This window comes from Boleophthalmus pectinirostris, unplaced genomic scaffold (assembly GCF_026225935.1).
Source record: "Boleophthalmus pectinirostris isolate CB_2022bp ecotype Guang Dong unplaced genomic scaffold, ASM2622593v1 HiC_scaffold_19, whole genome shotgun sequence".
NCBI classification, from domain to species: domain Eukaryota; kingdom Metazoa; phylum Chordata; class Actinopteri; order Gobiiformes; family Gobiidae; genus Boleophthalmus; species Boleophthalmus pectinirostris.
Window position 1 is genome coordinate 18,403,977 of NW_026571140.1, and position 24,465 is coordinate 18,428,441.

Genomic DNA, 24,465 nt, shown 5'->3' on the forward strand with positions numbered 1-24,465 from the left:
CTGGTGGTTTAACAGCTTGTATTGATTTTCTGAGCTATACCCAGCAGACAGCTATTTATGCACAGCTAGGTATTGATGATGTCATTAATTTGCACAGGAGCAACCTGCATCCGGTACAAATTAGATTTTAGACTGCAAAGGAAACAAAAACAATTTTGTGGAGCGAGGCGACCTGACAAAAATCTGAAGAGGCTCATTTAACCAAAATTGATACCTGGAAGAAGCTGGTGCCCTGACACATACAAAACAGCATGACCAAAAATAAGCACTCAAATACAAGAATATAGCATCTCTCCACTACTCCTACCCTGTCAAATCTGACAAATTGACATTTCTTTAAAAAATATGGAATCCAGTCTTAAAAAGTGAATACATTTACATATGTAAGTTTACTTATTAACTTACAAGACTTAGTATGGATGCAAATGGATATTTATGTTAGCAAAAAAAGAGTAAAAACATCATGGTAATAAGTACTGATTGTTAGCTGACAACTCCTCTTACTGTGTACATCTTAACTATAATAATATGTAATTGTCTGTAGGCACGTTCTCTAGAAAGACTCAACAGAGCACGCACATTGCTAAACATGTGTGTGTGATGTTGTTTTTAACAGTTTCTTAGATTTCAGTTTAACCAAACTGGCTATTCTTCTGAAATAGTGCAACTTTATTGCTGAAAACTTTAACAGACTGAACTTTTTGAAAAGGCTGAAAGAAACCACCTTCCTCCTGATGATAAGATAAAAGATGATACCAGTGTGTATGTGTGTACATATGTGTGTTGTTACTGTACCGGGGTATGGACAGAAGACGAGTCAGTAAGGTCGGTTGGCATCCTTTGGCCGCTTGAGCTGTACCTTCAGCCTCTTCATGCCTATCTGAAAACCATTCATGGCCTGGATCGCCGCTTGAGCACTGGACGGATTATCAAAACTCACAAAACCTGAAAGAAAAACACAGAGGAGAGCCCATGAGCAAAGAAGAAAGGTGAGATTGAAGTTTCCACCAAAAGATAACAGAAATGGAGAAAGGTGCAGTGAATAGAGGAACGTGATGAAAGGAGCCAACAGGAAGACCCCTTTTAACTCCTGACAATGACGTGACAATAGGCCTTTGTTTTGTCTTTTGAGCAGATTAATTGGAAATCTCTGAATTAAAAAAAGATTACACAAAGCACCGCTGCCTAATAACATTGATATGGAAAAAAATCAAACAGCAAGAGCTATTAGAAACTCGGCAGGGACAAAAACATGAAAGATAATGGGAAAAGGGCGTACAAGAAGTGTAACGCTACCTGCTGTCGTGTAGAGGATTGTCTAGTCCATGTCCATGAATACAAAATATTCACAAAAATATATTCCTATATTTACCTTACATCTACTTATTGTACTATTTTGAAAATGTAAAAAAAAACTGAAGAAATGTGTGGGTCAACAATTAAAGGACCTATATTACACACTGAGCTTTAAGCCGTGCTATAATGTTTTTACCTCCTCAAAAACATACCCAGAGTTGTGTTTTGTTTCATTCACACATGTTTGAGTAATCTTAGTTTATTAGGCATCCCCAAAGCTCAAAATGCTCTGTTCCACCTTGTGATGTCATAGTGGTAGTTTTCAAGTTAACAGCTACATACCATATTCATTTAGTTAAGTAGATTGGAAATTCCAAGCCTGAAATCATCCAAATGATTCTAGTGAAGTTGTAGTGTTTAAAAACATAATGAATCGGTTCTTGTATAATCACATGACATCACAAAGTGGCACACAGTGTTTTTAGTTTGAGAGAAATACAACGTATGTGAATAAAACAAAACACAACTCCAGGTATATTTTTGATGAGGAAACATTTCGACATAGATCGTAAAATAGCATAATAAGGGCGCTTTAAAATGACATAAGTCTTACGTGAAAAATCATATTTGGACTGTAAATAAAAATGTAATATGTAATATGTAATATGTCAAGTGTGTTTGCTATTTTCAATATACCGTGCAGGCCTGATACTTACAACACATCAATATCAGAAAACATGAGTTATAAGACAGTGGACAGGAGCAGTGGGCTGGAGGCGGGCTGTCTGTCTGCTGTCTGTGTGTGTGTCCATGTTCATGTAGGGAGTGAAAAGTGCAGGGCATAGGGGTCGTGCCGAGCTGCTGGGAGCGGGGGTCTGGTAGGACACGGGGTGCTGCTGCTTGAGTTATCGCCCTGGTGCGGAGGCAGAATTAGCCCACAGCCCTTCCACGGCATCGGGACTCCTCGCCAGCCCTTATCAGACACCCGCGTGATTGACAGGCCGAATTTTCCACCTGCCAGCTGATTTGATCACACCGCTATGGGTCCAATTTAATTTGGGGGGAGAGGGCAGGCTTTTGTCAGTGCAGGTGAGATAAGGCTGCTGCTTTTACAAACCCTTTAAACAAACTGAGCAGGGGAAGGGCCTGTCAGCTGCCAGTGATCCTCAGCTCCGATCTCCTCACACGCGCGCATGCACCGACTCGGCCTTTAATGAACCTTCATACCTCACGTTCTACATGCCAAAGATGTCGACCGGTGTCAGGGTACAGTAGCAGAAGAAATAGTTTAGCTCTGGAATGAAAAGGTACCTGGGTCCATGTACATTCAAATACATTACATATGTATAATAAAACAGGGCTTCGTGTTGGCTGCTCTTCCTGAGGCTCAATGCCCTGAACAATACTAAAGTTGGAGATAAGAGAGCCCTGCAGCACACCATATCAGTGCACAATGAGTTTTTATGCATTTTTAATGTTTTACAATGATGATGATGGCACGAGAACATGTGGCAATGTTGATGTCCTCTGTATAGATAAGAGGCATTTGGAGAGAAGTGCTACAAATACTCTTTTTGGATTGTTAAAATGCAGTGCTACAGTATAGTAGAATATAGTATCATATTGCAGATTTGTCCAAAAATGTGAATATGAAACAAAGCTCTAAACCTCTTCAAACACAGATATATTTATACCCTGCAGAAAGAGTTTGGCCCCATTTAAAGTGTATGAGTAATTTGTTCTCAAACGACCTTTTGAAACGCATTTGAGTTGCATCCAGTTAATGCCACTTAAAAAGGTAAGCTTTGATCACTTACAAGTCATCATATAATGACAAATGCAGAGGATTAAGTGAAGTATAGCTGGGGAGTTATTTTTGTATAACATCAAAAGGAGTCAACAATTATGTACTTCAGCTAAATAATATGATTCATGTGTTGCCTATAATGAAAAATGCGCTTATAACATTCTCACTGGGGTTGTGTAATAAGCAATGAATCACATTTACTGTTTATGTTGTCCATTTAAAAGGTCATTAACATATTAAATAAGGGGCCAGTCAAATTCAAAGGTTAAAAGGTTAAAAGGTTTTTTTTACACAGTCACAGTTTGATCATGAGTTTCAACTAAATTACCGTCGTCTGCCCTTATCAAGAAAAATATGAAACAATGTTAATTATAACAATTGATATATTATTGCTTATAATGAAATATTGCATTGTTAATCCAAATTAATTTCACATATTACTATTTTAATGCCGCTTTACTTGCATAAACTACTCAATTTGTTAATTTTGTACAAAAGAGCCACGGGATTTCTGCCATAACAATTAGTCTGGAAAAAATTACAAAAGAATGAGTGGATAATTTGCTATATTTCCAGCCAGGATCTTAATTACTAGCCGCGCGAAATACGCCAGTGAGACTGATGAGGTCAAGCTCCTTTTGTCCTGCTCCTTTGTTGAGTGACAGTTAGTGATAGTGAGAGGCATATGTTTAGAAAAGGGCCCAGCGATCCAGACAGGCCAAAAGAAAGACAGTGTCACGAGATGGACAGCTAAGAAAAGCCTCATAGAAGTGCCATGCTGAAGAGAGAGTGAAGGAAAGCCAATGCTGGGAGTCTGCCTGCGTCTCCCGGGGGCCGCTGTCCAACTAAATCAACAGCACAGGCCCACACTATAGTCTATTATTAGCTCTTTAAGCCCGTGGATTCCTCCTGCACCGGCTCTATTGGACTGAACTGGTTTGCAGTGTGGGAGGTGGAACATGGGGAGGTGGGAGATTCGTGTCCAACTGGTGGCTCTCTGGTGGGGAGTTGGGTGCTGAGAAAAGCTCTTTTGTAAAGTCAGATCCAATGTATAATACTATACTGGTGGTGGGTGTAAAATGAAAAGTGAAAATGTAAATTGGATTAGGGAGTCGATGTTAAAGTTTGCGATAAGAGACTCATTGCACAGCATATCAAGTTTGTATGCAGTTTTAATGTGTCGAAATTATTATTTGGTACTAATGCTGATATTCACAGTCATATGGATAAGAAGTTGCTGAAAAACTGCTGTATATAACTTCATAACATAGATCCCGTTAACATATTTAATCGGCACATGCCATTGAATTGACGGGATTCAGGTATATTACGCAATTACAAAATTTCACTGGATCCAGACAATTTTCATTTGTTTAAAAATACAATCAATCACAAATAATAACTCAAGCAATATCCAAAAGTAAGAATTCAAAGTTAAAATGTACCCTGACAACCAAATGGGCCACATTTAAATGTGTAGCCTAGTAGAAACCATCTTACTAAATGTAATCACACTTTTTTCATTGAATAGATAGTGCATGTGAAGATAAGTTTTCAAGTCTCAAAGCAAAATTCATAGCACTTGTAACTTTAGAAATTTGGAGCATCCTCCAGTTGTGATTGCCTGTGTCTCGTCAAATTTTCACAAATAATGAATCCAGGAATAAATGAGCGTGTATCTATGAGCCTGGATCTCCCTTCTCAGCTCTCTGCTCAGTGGCATGTAACACCACCTTTAAAATGTTAATTGTGCCTTGATTAGAATAGACAGTGGGGATAAACGCAAACTAATTGGAAGAAGGGAGCGAGAGGCTAGAGTGGATTGCCAAAACACAGCCTAATTATTAATGACATTTTCAACGTCAATTTTTTGAAACTCACCAAAACACTTGCTCTGATTGGTCGCCCGGTCCACGAAGACTTTGGCAGAAATGACGTTGCCAAAAGGCAGGAACATTTGCATGAGCTCCGCATCTCCGAACTCTTGCGGCAGGTGATAAATAAACAGGTTGCAACCTTCTGGCCCTGGTGATGAGAGAGAGACAACAGGATGGATCGTGTGCATTCATAAACACAGAGATGGCCAGCAGCCGCACACACTGACCTCCACAACACAGGGATAAAATATATGCAGTCGTGATCCAAGGAGAGAGACATTTTACACACCACAGACTGCAAAATACATTCAAATATTTCAGGGGCACATTTGTAGTTGCTTATTTAGGAGATGGCAAATTAAAAAATTCTATTGGATTACTCAACTTTAAAATGAAATTAATTTGAGTTCATAACCGTGTCCACACTCACAACAGAAATCTAATATGATTCATGTTAAGTCACAAGAATTTGAATAACTACAATAGATTTATGAATGTTGAAATCAAATATGACATAATTTGAGTTTTAATAATCTGTGCTTGGTGCATATGCCCCAAACACTCAACATAATTAAATAGGCATTTATAGAATGCATAATGTGCCCTCCCTTTGTTGCTTGGTCAGATGGTTTTAAGATCTTAATTTGGAAGCAAATCCCTTATTTCACATAAAATCTTAATTAGCACGTTTTAATGCACTGTATACTGTACATGCAGCGCACGGAATGATATGCTAGGGAATACAACATAAAAATAAGCTAAGGGTTACATTTCACTCAATTCAAGAAGGAATCCAGCAGCAAGAAATCATTTTTTACTGGCAAATTATACATTTATATCACAATAATGCAATAATAGGAGGATTTTATTCATTTCTGTAATACAATAAGATTTGAGCTGTAGGGTTGAATAACTGACTTTTCTGGATAATAATTAGTTAACTCTGCTATTTATTTGTTGTAGCTCGTGCCTTTTAATGATACTGTATATTTTAAAATTGGTTTCCATATTAATGTGGCATTTCTCTGTAGCAATATATCTCCCTTCAAAATGTGTTATTGTGACAGGTCTCCACAATAGGTCACAGTTCCTTCCTATGTACCATACACCAGCCTGAACAAAACAGAATAAAAGGTATATCAAATCAATAGGACTGATACAATGTTATTGGTATACACTAATTGAGTTACAACAAGTCACAAACCATTTTCTTGTGGCATTCTGACGCCTAAATGTAGAGAAAGGCATCGGGATGGACATCTGGCTTAAAATCTATGCCAAATCAATATAAATCACTATACACCGAGGGAAAAGGAAAAAGCCAAAATGAATCAATGTTTCAGATGAAATAAAACACTGTGGCAGTCCAGAGTAGGGAGAAACCACAGCACGCATTAAGACATAAGCCAAATTTTTGCCCCAATTCCTGTGTGGTGACAGTTGGGACTTTCTTTCCAATCTCTCCCTCTCCACGCTTCCACACTCACTCGCCCAGCTGCCACATATTGTACGGGCCAATCTGGATAAGGGCTGGACTGGACTGGAGAAAGCCAAGCATGGACACCCCCCACCTCACCCGCCTCCTCTACCCCACACACACATCATCCGCGGGGGCCTTGGGATGTGATGGACTCAGGGACAGTAAGCTCGCAGCTGGCTGACTGGCTACTATTCTGTCGTGTCTGAGTGCTCAGCATGATAGCATGACCAGATGAGACTGAGGAGGTCTGCTGCTGCTGTTGCTGCTGTTGCTGGTGGTGGTGGTGGTGGTGAGGAGAAGGCTGATAAGAAGACTGCAGTGCTGGCCAGGCGCAGTGAGATACACGACCCACACAAACACACACTAAAGATTAGGTTTTTATTTATACAGTCTGGGTACAAGTGCTGCTTGTTTTCTATGCTGCGAAAAGTGCAGATTCAGATATTATGTAGGGCTATAGAGGTGACCGAAGGAGGGAAATTGATTGATTCTGACATAGTTAGCATAAAACTAAATAGTTTTGCTCACACTTCCACATCCAAAGTACGTTCTAACTTGACTTCTATAGGCAAATGAATATGTTTACTTTTTCATTTCATTTTTTTGTTATAATAATATTGATGTCCAGAATTTACAATGAAAATCTTCATTTGTATATTCATATTAATTTCACCTTTCAACTACCCCCTGCTAAGTGCTCCCTTATCCTCGGGAATGGGGAAACACTGCAATAGAGAACCAGTGGGATTCAATGAAAACGACAAATGCTTCTTCTCAACTGGGATTGGAATGGCCCTTATTTGCACATACTGATTCCTATATCAATAATATGACTTTGAGTTCTATATTTGTCATGCTGGCTTCAGTCAAATAATACTTAAAAACTAATTCCACTCATAGGCAGTTTTGAAAGTACACTAAAGTGCTGTCCCTAAAATGCTGAATATAAGTCTTTCCAGGCTGTCTTGGGCAGTCATACAGAAAGATAATTGAGACTGACAAATTCTGCCAAATGGAGTGATTTACAGTCACAGTATATCCTATGCTTTATTACATCTAATGCTATATGGCACAAGAGTGAACACTATGTTAGGAATGGCAATAAATGATTATGCATGCAGCTAATTAATGTGATGAATATTTATAACCACTTAAACACATTGTAATGGACTGATTAAGCAGTCCGATGCTGCGAGTTGGAATTAGTGCAGTTTTTGAATAATGACAGACTAACTTTCCATCTCACTGCTAATGTTGGTCTCTTTAAACGGGGAGCCTTTTTCTCACATTTTCCCCAGCCAGCTCTTTCCTGCTAATTCAAAGCAGCGTAGCTACATTAGAATGGAACATGGCAATTATCACCTTTTATCTTGGGTGGGCGCGCTCGCTAGCTCTTACCTTCCCTCTGTTGCTGGGGAATGATGGTTGGTTGCTGGGGGAACGCTTGGCTGATTGGCGCATAGGCGGCAGGGTAGGCTGCTGTTGCAAAGGGAGAAGCCAGAGAGGAAATTTATTTTGCATCTGCATTTTTATATTTGAGTCAACACAAGTCATACTATTAATTCAGTGCATTTTGAATCTGATGTTGCATAAATAAACTGCATTATTACAGTGAGTAGCAAAGGGAAAAATAAAACAATACTGTACAACTTGACACAATGAAAAGTGAATAGAACTACAGGAAACTTTGTGTCAGGTATGAATCATGACAGAATTAAGACAAGTGAGGTGAATAAACGTGCATGAATTTCATTTAAATCAACTTATTTGATTTAAGGTGTCTATGTTTGGTGTTAAATTCAAATATACCATGGAAAATATCTTGATGATATGATTATTGTGCTTGGAAGGTCATTAGGTAAAAAACAGTGAAAAATAGTAGTTTTTGTAGTTACTAAACCAAAAGAGCTTCAAAACCAATTAATCTGTTTTGTGAAGGGTTGATTCAATTGAATCCGGAAGATGCTGTCTACAGACTAGACAATTTATTTTCCCTTTTATTTATTTTACTACTAGTTTTACTACTACTAGTGCTACTGTTTTAAATTTCAGGCTATAGAGCACAGCTATGGTAGATGCAAAGCCCATAATAAAACTCTGGCATAACAGAATTGCTGATGTTGCAAAATATACAGTTAGCGTGTTGTGCAACTCTTAATTCAGTTGACGTTCTTGGAAAGTGTAGTGTGTTCAGATTAGCTGTTAGCAGTATATAGTATCACATGCATTCAAATTAACCATCCCAAATGTGTGTCAAGTTGTCTAATCAAGAAAGAATCGTGGCTAGTCTTCTGCGATCTCTGCCTGTCATAGTAATGTGACAAACACAAGTGTAGTGTGAAGGGGACAGATGGAGGAGAGAAAGAAGAGGGGGATGAGCCGGTAGAGGAGAGACAGCTCACCTGCGTAGTGTTGGACGCCAGCATAAGCCTGTTGGAGAGGGTCAGTCACCGTTGGACTCTGTGCTGCAGGAACAGGAAGAGAGCCAGAAACACAGGTGACTGAGAAGAAGACTCCAGCCAAATTTCATACACTTCCCTTCAAGTTACATTGTACATTTGAAAAACATGTTGTGGAAAACAAATATGGAGCTTCACAATACATTTGCATATGTTGTTTTTGTAGTTACAGTCATTGCGTCATGGTGTGATCTGGCAGGGGGCAAAACAACACCAACTAAGAAACACTGTTTGTATTTGAATAGGGTATTTTAAGCAGTACGTTTTGCTTTCTGAATCTTAAAGATGCACTCTGTAAGTGCATGCTTGTCTCCATGGAGACGTGCTTGCAATGTTCCACAGTATGCCCATAAACTCATAAAACCATAAAATCTCTATGGAGACTTGCAAGCCAAATTACAGGTTAGAGTTGTGGAGAGGTGACCCCACTCACAATAAGAATGGATATTTTTAAGGGATTTTTTGAGCAATAAAAAACACCTGTAGTTGAATAAATGCAAGGCAGTTTAGTTTAATACCATAGTGTGGACAATTTAAACCAAAGCATTCAAGTATTTTTGAACAGTACATGGTTATACAGATGAGATGGGTTAATTTGAGAGAGCCATGTCAAAGGCTTACAATTTACTTTTTGTATATCTGTTTTCAAAAGTCAAATTTAAAAATATCATCCATTCTTGAGCAAATCCCCTCAACTATACTGTTATTAATAACACGTGTAGAAGATGGTATCAAAAAGAAGAAAAGACAGATTTTCCACAAGGAGATATCTGTTCTTTTGCAAATAAACCCTTCGTAAAGCTGAATGTGAAACAGAGAACAAATCAATATGCAATTAGTACTACTTGCTGTGATTAAAGGCGTACTTTGTAACTTTTCAAGTGGAGGGTCCATGATTCACTTGTCTCCCTGGAGATGCTATTGCTTAACCCACGACATTCCATCATGTGGCATTAAATGTGTCAAAACAAGCATGTCACGCAACTGGGCCAAGTAATAGGCCAGATCTGTGGAGAGGTGACCCCGCTTCACTAGAAATGTATATTTTCAAGGTATTTTTGGAAAAAATAAAAATAACTGTAATTGAATCCATGCAAGCTGCACAAGTGACATGCTGTGGGATACTCCAAAGTAATAACATATCCATAGAGAGAATCAGATAGCAAACCAACACCTGAAAAGTTACATAGTGCCCTTTATGTAAAAGTAACATATCCTATAGTCATAAGTTATAGATAGGCCTGTCATGGTACCAAATTTTGAAACACAATATACTACTACAGGGAAATCTCACAATAAATGATAATATTGAAACTGCTTTATGCCACTGACACAAAGCAGGATAATAAGTAGAAAAGTAGTAGCAAGTCAGTAAACCAATTTTAAAATAATGAGTACCATTAAAAGGCATGAGTTACTAGAAATAATCACAGAATTCACTAATAATTAGCCATAGGAGTAACTTATTCAACCCTCTATGGTTCAAATCTTATCGTATTACAACAAAAAATGTACACCTGATAAATATTGAACCCTAGAATACAGCAATTATTGTGGCAGGCCTAGTTTTAGATAGTTATAGAAGTTAGGCTATAGTGATCACACTTTTGTAAACTAGTTGGAATATCTTTTTCATGAATTAAAGACACAAATATCTCACCAGTTTTGCTCATCTGCATTATTTACAGTAAGAGGGTGGGGTTTCTAAATGTTATGAATGCGGCATTGGTGAAGGCAACAAACAGTTAAGTTACACTGAGAGACCAAATTGGAAATTGGCTAAGCTGGCGGGAGAGCGTTGGAGGGTAAGATCACAGTGGGAGTGGGAGAAATTTGGGTTGTCATTTCTCTCAGTTCTTCAAAATGCCTGTTCGCCCCAGATGTTTGCATCAAATATTAACAACATGCCAAACAAACCACTTTGTAGTTCATTACAATTGCAGCTGCCTCTGAATAATGCAGTGACAGAGGGGGAGTGTGTGTCTGTCAGTTCTTCAGGAATGAGCCCCAGACAACATTAAGAAGCTGAGGACGGGACGAGACACATCAAATTAACCGTAATGGACTGATGGATACAAGTGATGAATTCATCCTGATACTCAGGGTGGCAGCTCCAAAATCTGCCGAAGACACTCTTGACTGACCCTGGAAGCTTAAAATGCCTCAGTTCAGATATGAAAAAGATGTCAGATGGAGAGCTGCTGCAACTTTTAATCAAAACCATATGAGTTGAATTTTTTTCAAGTAGCATGCGTTATATAATATGTGTTTTGGAATCAAGTCAAGCAGGTGCTGTCATTTACATTTTGCTGATGCACTGTAAATACTATCCTGTCAGCTGAAGAAACTGTAAGCAGTAAGTAGCATGCACCAAGAACCAAAGATGGAAATGAACAAATTACTAGTACTATCTCAAAGTACTGTAACTGAGTATATTTTCTGAGTAATTGTACTTTTTGGAGTAGATTTTATAACCTGTACTTCTAGGCATGTAATTATAATTGGCTACATTATCAATCAACTTTAAACAGCTGTATCAATCAAGTTGTATGTAAGCTGCTACTAAAATTCCATTGAAAAGTTAGTAAGAGTAATATTTTTCATGCACAATTTTACTTTAGTGGTGATGTGTGAGAATACCACAGGCCAGTCAATTTGATTACAGATGGTAGCTTTAAGTATAATTTTTTAGTTGAGAACATTTTTAGCCAAGTAACTGTACATTAACTTGAGAATACAAAATTTTCCAATGCTTTAAAATTAGGTTCCTTAGTAAAGAATTTATAACGCTATAATATGCACTAGTTATTTGTTTATAAGCACTTAAAAAGCGTCTATCATTTGTAGATGTTTTATAATGTTAATAAACCATGAGTATGAGCTTTAATAAGCTCCTTGTACTTAATAAGCTGGTTGTATTCAAGCCCTTAATAAACATGCTTAATTTGATTATAACAGAAGGCGGGTTAATAAATACATTTACAAAGGCTTTATTACTATAAAATTTATAAACTTCCCTAATCTTTCTACTATTGTAACCATGAATAATCATACTATGAAAATATAACTTTTGATTTTAAGCAAAGTTAAGCCTCAACAAATAAGCTTGTTAATAAGACACACAGTGTACTTTTGTAACAACATATTTGCAATGTAGGCGAGGGATGAATTAAAACTGTATTCAGAGCACTGGAAATCACAAAGTCAAGTAATTAACATGACTGGGCAAGCCAGTGACTGGTATCAAAAATTAAAACTCAGTGAGCTCTAATTTTGAGTCAAGGTCCCAAGAAAAAATATTGAAAATAGTTTCCACCTCAAAAATCTGTTTAAATGGGAATCTAATTCTAAAGCATTACTACGACTATTTAAAGTCAGTGTGATGCTGGACCTGGTTTACATCTATATTTGAAGCAAGGTGACTCGACATGTCTCCTGAAGACAACCCGGAGAACTTTCTGTAGGTCACACATACTGTTGATTATCATGTCTGTTTGAAATGAATCCTCCACCTGGCTTAGGAGTTTTCAGACACTTTGTCTGAGCTGACAGAGGACTGTCCCTGCCAGCTCCAACCCAGGGATGTGGTACTGGCGGTTGTCCGAAAGATCTCCCACGGCCTGTGGCAGCCTGATGCGGGCGTGTTCAGCATGCCATCGTCTCAGCTAGATATGTTGGACCATCGTGTCCTGGATAGTGTCACTGAAGCTCTGGGAAACATGCTCCAGAGAGTGCACTTTTCAGGCTGTATTCAGGACCAAATGATTCTGAAGATTATAAAGAGGATCTATCAAATGTGTCCCCATGATGCACTGGAGGAGTTTCTGAAATCCTTCTGCTCCGGCCTGCTGAAGGCCATCACTGACCTCATTGTAGAAGACATCTAAAGTCTCTTCCCTCCTGAACCTGAGAAGGATGAAGTTGGACATCCCAGGACTTGAGGAGATCTCAGAACTCAAGGAGACCCCAGGACTCAAGCTTATCCCTTGACTCGAGATCCTCCCAGGACTCAAGCAGGTCTCTGGACTTGAGACCCTCCCAGAACTAACTCAAGGTCCAACAATGGAGGAGCTCACATTCCAATAGAGCCCCCTATACCTATACAGCTTGTTCAACATTTTGTTGTGACACATCATCATGTTTCATACAGAATATGTTATTGTGCCCTCCCCCCGCAGAACAGCAAGTGTCAAAAACAAAACAAGAACTAATTAAATATTTGAATACTTTGTTATTACTTCAAATTTGAGGTAGAAGCAGTGATTTTCCATCCTTTATTCACTTTCAAATCTAGAAAGATGAGACTTTGTCAGATTGTTCCCCATCACAAATAAGATCTCTGTAATTTGTCCACAACAAACAAATATTCGTTTATGATATTTTCCAATTAAAACTTTTAGAGGGCACTGGAGAGCATTATTTTTAGATTTAAATATCATTGTGTCCAGCTCACAAATCTTATACATGCTTTATTGGGTTCATTCCAGTCAAATATTTATACATGCTTCAAAAACACTGACTAGTGCCTTTACTAAAGAACCTTAATTTAAAGTGTCAAAATCTGAGTACTCTTAAAACAGACCATAGACTATTTATATCGCTATTATTGCTTTCTGATTGGATCTTTGGATCATCAGAATGTTTAGAATGAATACAAAATATTCTGATATGCCTCCTATTTCCTGGTTTACCTGGGTAAGGGTGGATCCCATTGGTGTAGATGGGCTCGGACGTTGGCTGCCCATTGCTTTGTGGCGGGAGGGCACTGAATCCATTCACTCCAATGGGCGTGGCTATGCTGGGGACGGCAGTGGCACTGATGCCTGGAGGTGTGCTGGTGCCTGTAAACACATTAATACCCATTAAATATACAGCTTTACAATTATCTTCTGAAGACCGCGGCATAATATTTGTTTGATTAGAAAATTAATTATTGTTTACATCAGTATTATTGCCAAACTGACCAGTGAGACCTTATAGTTGTGTTGATTTTACTCCAGGCGTTAATCCCAGTCTGTCACCTTGACAGTTTGGGCCTGTTTTATTATTTCTCTAATCCAGGTGAAGGGCATTTAAGTCAGGTAGGATTATGTTTGAAAGGAATGTGTAGGCCTTGTGGATTACAGATGCCATATACAGCATACAGACACTTTATTTAATACATCTGCAGTGACCCCAGCTTCAGGCGGGCGACCTACTTAGTGTCGAGCCATCAAAGCTCCTCACGACAAGAGCCAAAAAAGATAGTTCAGATTGAAGGCCAGGATTATCGCACACAAATCTTTGCTCTTATATTGTATAAGCAAAGGACTCGGCATCCAAAGTCAGTGAATTGGCCGTGTTCCCAGAAAATACATACTGTCATTCTGCTGCTGAGGAAAGGAGCGACAGATGAAGCAGAGGGAGAGATAATAGCAGCCCGAGAATGACTGTAATGTGGCTGCCAATGTGTGACAGGGAATGTTTTACATGTTACTGTCAATGCACGTCTCAGCTCCGGTTCTGCTCGTACCAGCTCCTACTTCAGAACACAACTTGAAAATGCTACAAGGGCACAGGATGTATTATTACTGATTCTCTGGTTAGATATAAAAGTTAGATATTCCAGGGCCATGACAAAAGTTTTCTAAGGCCGTGCATTGGAGAAAGCTATGTACACAAATGATGTCATGATACTTTATTATATCACAGTGAGCAATTACACAAGAAAAAATATATTGCTGGTTGTCAGATGACATCATAATATTCTAGCCTATGTTAAAAGCTTATGTTATTTAATGCAGATGGGTGGCAGCTAATGTTAATATAGTTGGAAAGCAGATTTTTGTTGTAATACAGTGAGTTCTTGGGTCTGGTCAATGATCATTTTCAACATTTATGAATTTACCTTTCAGATATTTTTCAGTCAAATACAATGTTATCAATAGATAAAACTGGCTCTTGTCCCCCATCTGGGAGCATGTACTCATTGCATTCAAGAATCTGAAAACCACCAATAGAAACACATAAAAGAGCTTTCATATTGTCAATCCAAAAAGAGATTTGGGAGTGATCTATATATTGAGCAACCTATTCACATTAGTAGTCAAAAATTCTTACCTTAATCACTATGAGAATAATAAGATTCTAAGATTGCATGTTTGATTTATCTTTTAATGCTGGTGTTTTAACATAAACCCTTGTCAACCTTATGATTTCACAACATTAACACATCTCTATAAATCCCCTATTGTTTGCATATGGCTCACTGAGTTATTGCGCTGGAAAACCTGTTTGCGTACCTGAGGAGGGAGTCATGGGAGTCGCCACCAGTCCGTTGACATTGAAAGCTGCCATTTGCTGCATTTGCGCTGCTGCGATGGCTGCCATGGGGTTCAGGTACGAGCCTTGTGTGGCAGCCATCAGGGCGGCTTGCTGTTGCATCATCTGCTGTAGGATTAGAGAGCAACGGGGAGAGTGGGGATGGGTGGAGGAGGGGAAGGCAGGGCAAGGGAGGGTAAGGGAAAGGTAGAGAAAGAAGAGGAAGGTGAAATAGCCTCAAGACTGGAGCATGTTTACTCTTGCATGTCTGTTTGCCTGGCCAATGCCTTGTTCTCAAACAGGGTACTCGGTGTTGCCCTACAGCTCTGCTCCTCCATCCCACTGATAAAATGCTCTGGAGCTCATTATGTTACTGCTAGATAAAGCTAATGTGAAGTGAGTTTGGGAAAAAGATACAAACCCAGGTAGTACATGTATATATGGGCTTGGAAGCAGAGTTTGTGCAGTGATTGTGCATGAGTGGGCGATTCTCACCTGTCAGAGTGAGTTGTTAGCTACTGTGTGAGTGCAAAATCTCACCGACTCCTAATTCAGGCTGTGACTTTCATGTGTGAATATAAAATGGGGGATGGGTGTGTGAGTGTGTAGGGAAAAAAGTTAAAAATATGAGGCAAGCATGCTTTCACAGGGGTCTGTCTCTCTGCTTGTAACCTACAGGAAGAATAATGGTTATACAGGCAGGTACATATTTAAATTCACAAATCCATTAATGTGGGATCCAAACACAGTTATTAGCAACAGTTCAAAGTTTCACACTGTGCATATATGATAATGATTTGTATTAAACAGAAGAGGCAGAGGATAAACAGTGATACAATAATGCTATGTAAATTGAGATTACAGCAAGCATTTAATGGTGTAAATTACACAGGGGGCGCCGCGTACCTATTGGGAGAGAGTGAGTTCAAAGCTTAATCACAACAGTTTGTGGTTTCTTTTTTAAAGCTCACCGTCTCCTCCCCCGCCGGGCTCAGACTTACAGCATGAGAGTAGGCGCCATAGGCCCCAAACTGGATGGTCATGGGACTGAAGATGCCGAGCTGCCCGGCCATCTGGTGCATCCTGCGCAGGGTCCTCTCCTTATCAGTGTCTGCAAACTTAACTACCAGACTGGAAGAGGCACCCTGCAACCACACACAACAGAGCTCATCAGTCACACACATCTTATAAAAATATGCCATACTTTAGTTCTATATAAATACACTCAGCTGTTCATTGGACCCCTTTGCTGTAAGATGCATGTGTCTCCAGGGAAATTAACATAAAGAAAATATACTTCACAACATGTCATTTCATTTCAAATTTCATACGGAATAGCACCAATGAAGTGCTGTGTATAATGTACTGTACACATGGAGTTTTCACATAAAGCTCATCGTTATAGTACATTAAATGTAGTCAGTCTGAATGCTTGTAATTGACTTCTGACTGATGTTTGCTTTTGTGAACTTTCCAACTCAGTGTATACACTGTGAATGAACTGTGCTCCTCCGCAGGTCCCAGGAGCCTCTGTCCCCTCCCGGTGAAGCTCCACTGACTCCTGTCCTGGGTAATTAGGTCTGACAAAAGCCTTCGGCATGTGCAGGGCAAACTATTGACTAATGGCTTTGCCTTATGGCAGATATACTTCTGTATTGATGTCTCTGCTCCTCAGTTTGCATCCAATTAAATCATTTGAGAGACAAAGAGCAGACCCGGTTCCTCATGTGACACCCAGACAGACAAACAGACAGACAGAGAGGATGAGGATGCTGCCAGGCAGAGAAAGTAGCCATAGATACTGTCAAGAGGACCAGGCTTCTATTTAATTACAGGCAGTGCATGCTGGGAAAGAGCACAGAGCAGCACCAGGACAGAAGGACGCATGCAGCCAAGGGGCAGTCCGGACACGATTAGTAAGATCATAAAAGCAAAGACACAGAGCGAAAAGTACCCCATAATCACAACATGAAACAGCGCTTCATAAAATGTCTCATCCAGACGGGGTCAGGACAAATTCACACTTTGATTTAGAGCTCATTTTTGTTTTTCTTCTTTAAAATAATAATACCATTTAAGAGACAAGCCCAGTCGTGATCAAGGTTGTCTGTTACGATGCCAGCACAGTTTTGGGCTATCTTCACACAATGACTTGCTTTCTAGAAATTCTCTATATTCCAGTCACATCAGTAAATGTGGTGGATGTGTGAACCGTTTGGACGGTGCACCTCAGTGGGGACACTATCTGAGTCAGACAGCCCTGCTCCAGGAGGAGGCTACTCCTCCCTCGATGCCATTTCAATTAGTTAAATCAATAGTCTGACGTGGCAGTGTTAATGGCACACTTTTCCATTCTAATTTCATTTCCTTCCACTTGCTGACCTTTTACACCACTTTCTCAACTCCATGGACCAGTTTGGAGGGACTGCGCAGTTGGATTTAATGAGAATAGTACTGAGCAAACATGCTTTCTACCAGCAGCGTGGCACCCGGGCCTGCCTGCAGCACCGCCTGGCATTTAGATCACTTCCATTTTCTGCTTTGTGTATCCGGTGTATTCTTATGTTCACTTAATACCTCATGCAGAATACATTGTGAGCATCCGCCGCATGAGCAGGGAAAGCCGCGGGGTGTAGCTTGTGCTTGGTGACTCAGGGTGTAGTCTGGCCTGGTCTGGCTTCTGCTCCTCTCTCTACGGCACAGTGCTTTTGTGGCAGCGGAGTGGAGGCAGGCTACAATGTCTTTTCTGAGCGACTTTGGCAGCAACACTGAAGCACTATCGCAGCCTCTGCAGGTGTCGAAAGCACAGCAAGTCTCGTCAGGGTCCAAGCAATCCCAACTTTAAGAGCCTAACTGTTGTGGCTGAGATGAAGTGCGCTATTATCGTCCATTTGCAGGAAGGATCCCATATCCTCTAATTTTAGTGTGTCCCAAACTGCGGTGGAGCAACCATTTGAGTACTACTTAAGAAAAAATATACATACATTAAATACTGTATAGAAACTGAAGCACCGTGAAGAAACACGCCCCAACAGCATGGAGCATGGAAACGCCACATCCTGCAATAGGTTGTTTTTACAATTTGATACCATGATTTCAAATGGACATTGATGAAAAATTTGGACCATTGCCATAGCAATTAACAATCTAAAGCAAAATATGATATGTTCAGAATGAATATATGTCCACAAATCTTAAATCTTGTTGTTTGTTTTCATTTTTTTAATAGTCCTTTCAGCTGATAACAATCACAATTTTGAGGTTGAGTAATGGCACCACATTCTGAAGTTGTAAAAACATAATTTCAATTTAGTTTATTTACACTGACAGAGAATATGTTGAATGTTGTGCTAGTTTTTATTTCTTTGGATAGGCTCAGTAATTACAGATATTCACAATAAGCCAGCTCAACAAATCTGCCTTCTGACAGTTTAACAGCTAATTCTACCATAGAATTCTAACAAGCCCTCCAGCTCAATTTTTAACTGTGAACCCGTGAATCCAACCTATTGAACCCATGACTTTCTTGGAGAGTACAAGCCAATTTGCCGCCATTTGCTAGTTCTGTGTGTGTGGATTGTCAAATTCCGAATCAATATGCAAAACACTGCACTCAAAGAAACAGCCTATTTGTTGTGACGACCCCAGAAAGAAAAACGAACTGAATGAAATCTCTTCATGGCTGAATCATCCCACATGAAACAATATTATATGGACACTTAATTAAGAAACAGGTGGCAGCAGACCATGGGCAGTGGATGCAAATGCAGCCACTCCTCACTGCGAGTTGAAAATCACAAGCTGACAAACAAACAGAATAATAACCCGAGCCGGCATGGGTCCTATACCTGGAGAGAAAATGAATTTGCTGAATTTGATAAAGGCCAACAGGGAGCCTTCACTTTTGACAGGTACAACTAAGGAATTTGTCATGGGTTCAAAAACTAATCTAATTCCCTCAACAACACACTTGACTTGTGAAAATCTCCTGAATTGGATTTCCGTATGGGCCTACAGAAAGTATAGGGAGGGAAATACCAATAGTAATAAAGGGATTAGAACCATCAGGTACAGCAGGTGAATTTGCATTGCATAAAAAGAGTAGTGTGTATGTTCCCACAACACAGTGACCGCTATAGTAAAAATAGCTTTAAAGGGTTACTTAGCCTAGTTTATACACCTACTTTAGTCCCTACAGTGGACAGTCAGCACACTCCCAAATTACACTAGCCAAAAACAGCCATGCCTGGGTCACAGTGACTTACTTGCTTAGTGGTAAGAGAGGGAGAAAATACTGTAGTGTAAAAAAAAAATTATCTTCATTTAAATGTTACACCTCTCTAGACTATTTTAAAAAGGTGTTTTAGGATAGTACTGCACAGTGATTTGTGTAAATATGCAGAATTTAGAATGGAGCTAATTTCCATCCGTATAGTCCTCATCACTAATAAATAGGCCTATCTCTCATCATCATTATAAGATACAATTGAAGTTGAATAACCATTGGCAAACTTGTTAAAGGCGGAAAATGCTTTAGAAATACTGTGCTTATTTTTAAATGAAAGAAAATCAAAACAAAATCAAAACATAGTACCCGTAATAAAATAATAAGTTCCAGAATGCTTCTTTTAGTTCAATATACAATTCATTACCCATTATATTATGAGGTAATCAATTGTGGTTCAGCTTGCAGTTCTACATTTACAGACTGCACCCCAAATAATATACACAAAACTTAGGTTTCATATATATTTCTCCTGTATAGTATCTCTCTACACTATCATGTATAGTGAGCCTTGTTATCCACAGTACTGTGTCCAGACTTCCATGGCGTGACACTGAACATGACACTGCTCCTGTCTGCTTCTCCCTGCCATCTGAACCCAAGCCACCTGCCCCTTCGCTTCCTGACACCCATACAACAGCTGAACCAGTTAGCACAGCTCCCCGTGCCCAATCTCCCTTTAAAGTCAATTTCGGAAGCACCTGCAAAGCACAATAAACATCAATTAAAGCTATGACCGCATCTATCAGTGCGTGCCCTTTAGTGGCATGGCGCGCCCTTAAACTTCATTACAGCCTTTCATTTGAGGCCAGCGTATTTTGCTGTAGGTATTAATGATGGCGTGAGTGCGTGTGCCAGGTAACACAGATGCTGCAGAGAGAACATTAGGAAAGGAGAGAGAGAGGCACTTCTTTGTTCAAGGTTCATCTAGACCACAGCTGGCAGTGGGCAGAGGCAGAGCAGCCGAGCAGCCGAATCACGCCTCCTGTTAGTCTGTTGTTGACGACATGTGGCACTGATATTATCCAAATTAACTGTGTAGCCCATCGGTACCACAGCCTTAGCCGGGTGCTAATGGCCACCTTGCCAATTAATCTGAAAGGCAGTTAGGTTTTGGACGCGGTGGATAACAGGTGCAGAGATGGAGGAGATATTTATACAATCATTAACTTAGATCATTTAAACTACCTCAGATGGATTGGTCCCATCTCCTTGTAAAACTATCATTGCATCATTAAAGATTTGTTTTTTTTGCAGTGCATAGTATTGAAGTGTGCACTATTTTCAATAGTAAATTTCACAACCAAGCAACAACTTTGCACAGGAGCTGTAGTTTGCCCATCAATTTAAAACTTTTCATTTAGACAATGACTAATGCTCTAGCTATGCACTCTTGTAGAACTCTGCCAGGGGAGTATCATATCCTAAATCCATTCAAACTTGATGTGGTAAGAGCAGGTGTGGTGAAGTGCTGACAATTTAAAGCATTTTTAAGATGTGTAGAGTTTATAACTATTATTGTTCTGTGATTTCATTGGATTGAAAAAGACTCATTAAAAGCCCATTAGATGCAATATGTGAAAAATAGTGTAAAGTAGGAATGTAAAATCATTAAATATCTAATTTAAGTATATATTATAATATTTTATAATAGTTATGCTTACCAATGCAAGTGAACAACAAAGTCATTATTCAGGTTTTGTGCTTATTAAAACCAGACCCTTGTGAATTATACGAGAAAAAGTTTGGCTTCCACTGTACACAAAGTTGAAATGACTCCACCAGTTTATCAGTCTCTCTCTCACTACTTCAATGTAATGCAAAATGAGACGGCATCAAAAAGATGTGTAAATTACATCTGGCTTCCAGCACACTCTCTGACTGCCAGGAAGCATCCGTAAATATTTATTGCGGAACATCAGTGGAGTGTGTGAAGGTATGGGCGCCTGCCAGCAAAAGTGAGTGCCTGCGTGCGTGTCCAGCTGTGCAGTACTCAATGCAAAGCTCGGCCTGTATAATGCCTCATAATTCATTATTTCTTTTACTTAGTCTTCACTGGTGACAGAAGAAAAAGGAAATTACAATTAGTGTAAAAGGAGATGGATAATAGTTCCAGATGTATGAGGCTGACTCACAAACTTAACTCTGTAATAGAGTGGACAAATGCATTAGCAAGTCCCCATAGACTTTTGTGTACACACAAATAGACACTTACATCAGCAAACCAAAACAGAAGTGCCAAGGTTCCCTGGAGTGAGCGGGGACGCCAATCATTTCTGCCTATTTAAAGTCAGAGACTGTTTCATAATATATGAAGATAAATAGCCGCATCTCAACCCTTTTGCTTTTAAGAGGAAATGGAGAGAAGCCAAGTGTGAGAAAACCTAGACAGAATTTTAGATGTCACAGCCAAATACAGTCTAAATCATATCACTTATGAAAATGTCTTTGAAGGCATCCCTATTGCATTTGATGCTTGATTCACCAGTCCACCCAAAACATACATGCATTTTTTGTACATTAGGCAAATTTGAAACTTATTTATTTATTTATTCATGTAGAGTAAGTACTGTATCCATCAGTAACTGTAACAAACCATCCAAATGTATTAATAGTGCTTGTAGATCTGCCCCTGGCATTTTCATTCTGCAGTGGCAGAAATGTTTTACGCAAAGATAATCGAAATAACCCATAAAAGCATGTGCCTAGACATTTCCCAATTTTAAGTTCAAAAGTTTATTGCAACAATTTTATGCTTTTGCTGTGAACACGACTAAGACTACTTCAGCAACGTAGCAACTAATTTCACACTAATTCCCAAATGCACCATCAGGTTAATAGAGCTGCTCTTACTTTTAAAATGATGAATCTTAGGTATGTTTACTTACCTATATACTTCTGTACTGACTTCTAGACTGGGCAAATATAGGAGGTGCATTTTCATCTAACTATCCTTGGACTTCATTCTGAACCTTTGGCAGTCCGTAATATCACAGTATCATATACCATACAATATCTCCGGAGGACATGTTTAAAGATTCATGCACTGTGCAAAGTAATCACATCTTGATAGGGGTGTGAATGTAAACACCATATCTCTGGCTGAAAAGGTAGTTTGAAAAGAGTAGGACATGGATATATAGAGTCTAAAAGAGAGGGACTGAATATGCCACTGTGTGAATGTGGTGAATGCTGACTCCTGGAATCTTTTGTTAAAGCTCATAGCAAAACTGAATGTGAGAGTTGGGTAGTTGACGTGCTTTGAAAACGTATGTTTGTGGAATATTAGTTAATCTAGGACATATTCACCCAATGTGATCCTAAAACTGGGTGATTTGTATTCCAATAACTTACAGTTACTACTCCAGTAACTGGGCTTAAAAGAAATTTAGCATGCACTACTGTTATTTTTTTGTTTGTTTTGTTTTGTTTTTTTGTTTTGTTTTTTGTAAAGGTGAACCTGGGTTGCCAGTGCAAAATTTCCCAGTATACTGAAAGGACATGCCTCTTGTGAAAGCTCAGAACCTCTAAAATTCACCCAGAGGCTGCAGGGGCTCAGGTTTAGGTAGTGACAGTGAAACTGGCAACCCAAATGAGAGACTCATGTGAGGCACATTCTGCTTTCTGATTGGATAATAATTCTGACAACCAAAAAACTAATTATAATACAAATAAATGCAACTTCATGTCCCACATTTTTTGTAATTAAGAATAAAGGAACATTATAATTATTATCTGTAAAAGCTATATTTGATTTGATCATGTTTACCTCGTATCTGGAGACACACAGATGGGTGAAGTTTATGACATTTTAAATCTAAATCATACATGCAGTTTCTTCAAGGCAGCAAAGACCCTCCTGTATAAACCTCATTTAGTCAAAGGAGAGGATCAAAGTGTACAAACAAGCATTCACATATCATTATTAGTAATTACTGACGATGTGTAGGAGCTTTATATTTGACATAGCCCTATTTGTCTCTATTTGATTCAAAAGTACTATTATGTTTATTCTCTACTTACCGGCATAGTTTGTCCCCCATGTAAGCTGTTGATGGCTGCCTGGGCTTCTGCGTGGCTGGAAAACTTGACAAAGGCACAGCCTGCACAGACAAACAAAACAGAAAGAAACACATAATGAGTGAGATAGCCTTGCATATGGAAACACCACCATTGTTTCTGCTTTCTAAATAGATTCTGCCATTAATTTGTTGGTGCTGAAAAGTGAATAAATTAGATTATCAATTGTCGTTGGGGACAACAGCTCTGCCGAACATCCTGTCCGCTTCCTTTTTCTTATTCCACTTTGGTGAATAGAGGCAAGGCGTTTACTAGCCTGACTTGCTTGTGATTATTAATCTGTTTAATATTTACACATTGTGATTTGTGTGCAGTCACTCAGAAAAGAGATTATGATGACATAGTATTATAATCTGTCCATCTAACCGGATCTCTGCTTGTGTGTAATTTCAGACTGGAGGGAGAGGCTTTTTGCTCAAGGGGTATTCAAATGATCTCAAATCAGTTGTGTGTAGTTTATGCACGCTGCGCAGTCAACATAAAAGTTGGCCCAGAGACAAAAGAGCAGCCAGTGGCGACAGCATTCTGGAGCACTATTGTATTAACATTTCAAATAGCTAAAATATATAAAAAACTGATTTACCATGATAATAACACAAGCTATACAACCTAATGTTGAGTTAGTGTGTGTCAATGGACAAGTCAGGGCAATCTATAAACTACATTTAAACAACATAAAGAAAAAGCCCCAGGACTGATATACCGTCACAGTAAAATCTGGTAAATTTCCAAAAGCTATTAAATTAAAGAGAGGCGATTTCTCTAAGTTTTATGATGGTACTAGAGTGGAAGAGCTACTCTGTTATGTCCAATTCTCATCCTTGCCTTCAGGTAGTCGATGTGTTAAATCAAAAGATATACCTAATTAACAAACTTGCACA

At 39.1% G+C, this 24,465-nt stretch overlaps 1 protein-coding gene across 1 annotated transcript in view; it reads right to left on the bottom strand.

The window, feature by feature from the left end:
* Positions 1-817: 817 nt before the first annotated feature.
* The window catches only part of celf6 (CUGBP Elav-like family member 6), a 134,888-nt gene continuing 111,240 nt past the window's right edge, over positions 818-24,465 (bottom strand). Inside the window, 11 exon segments of the mRNA XM_055154985.1 lie at positions 818-945; positions 4,985-5,128; positions 5,584-5,596; positions 6,699-6,735; positions 6,737-6,761; positions 7,859-7,939; positions 8,863-8,925; positions 13,611-13,760; positions 15,201-15,345; positions 16,221-16,364; positions 23,528-23,607. Of these exon segments, the coding sequence (XP_055010960.1) occupies positions 818-945; positions 4,985-5,128; positions 5,584-5,596; positions 6,699-6,735; positions 6,737-6,761; positions 7,859-7,939; positions 8,863-8,925; positions 13,611-13,760; positions 15,201-15,345; positions 16,221-16,364; positions 23,528-23,607 (1,010 nt within the window).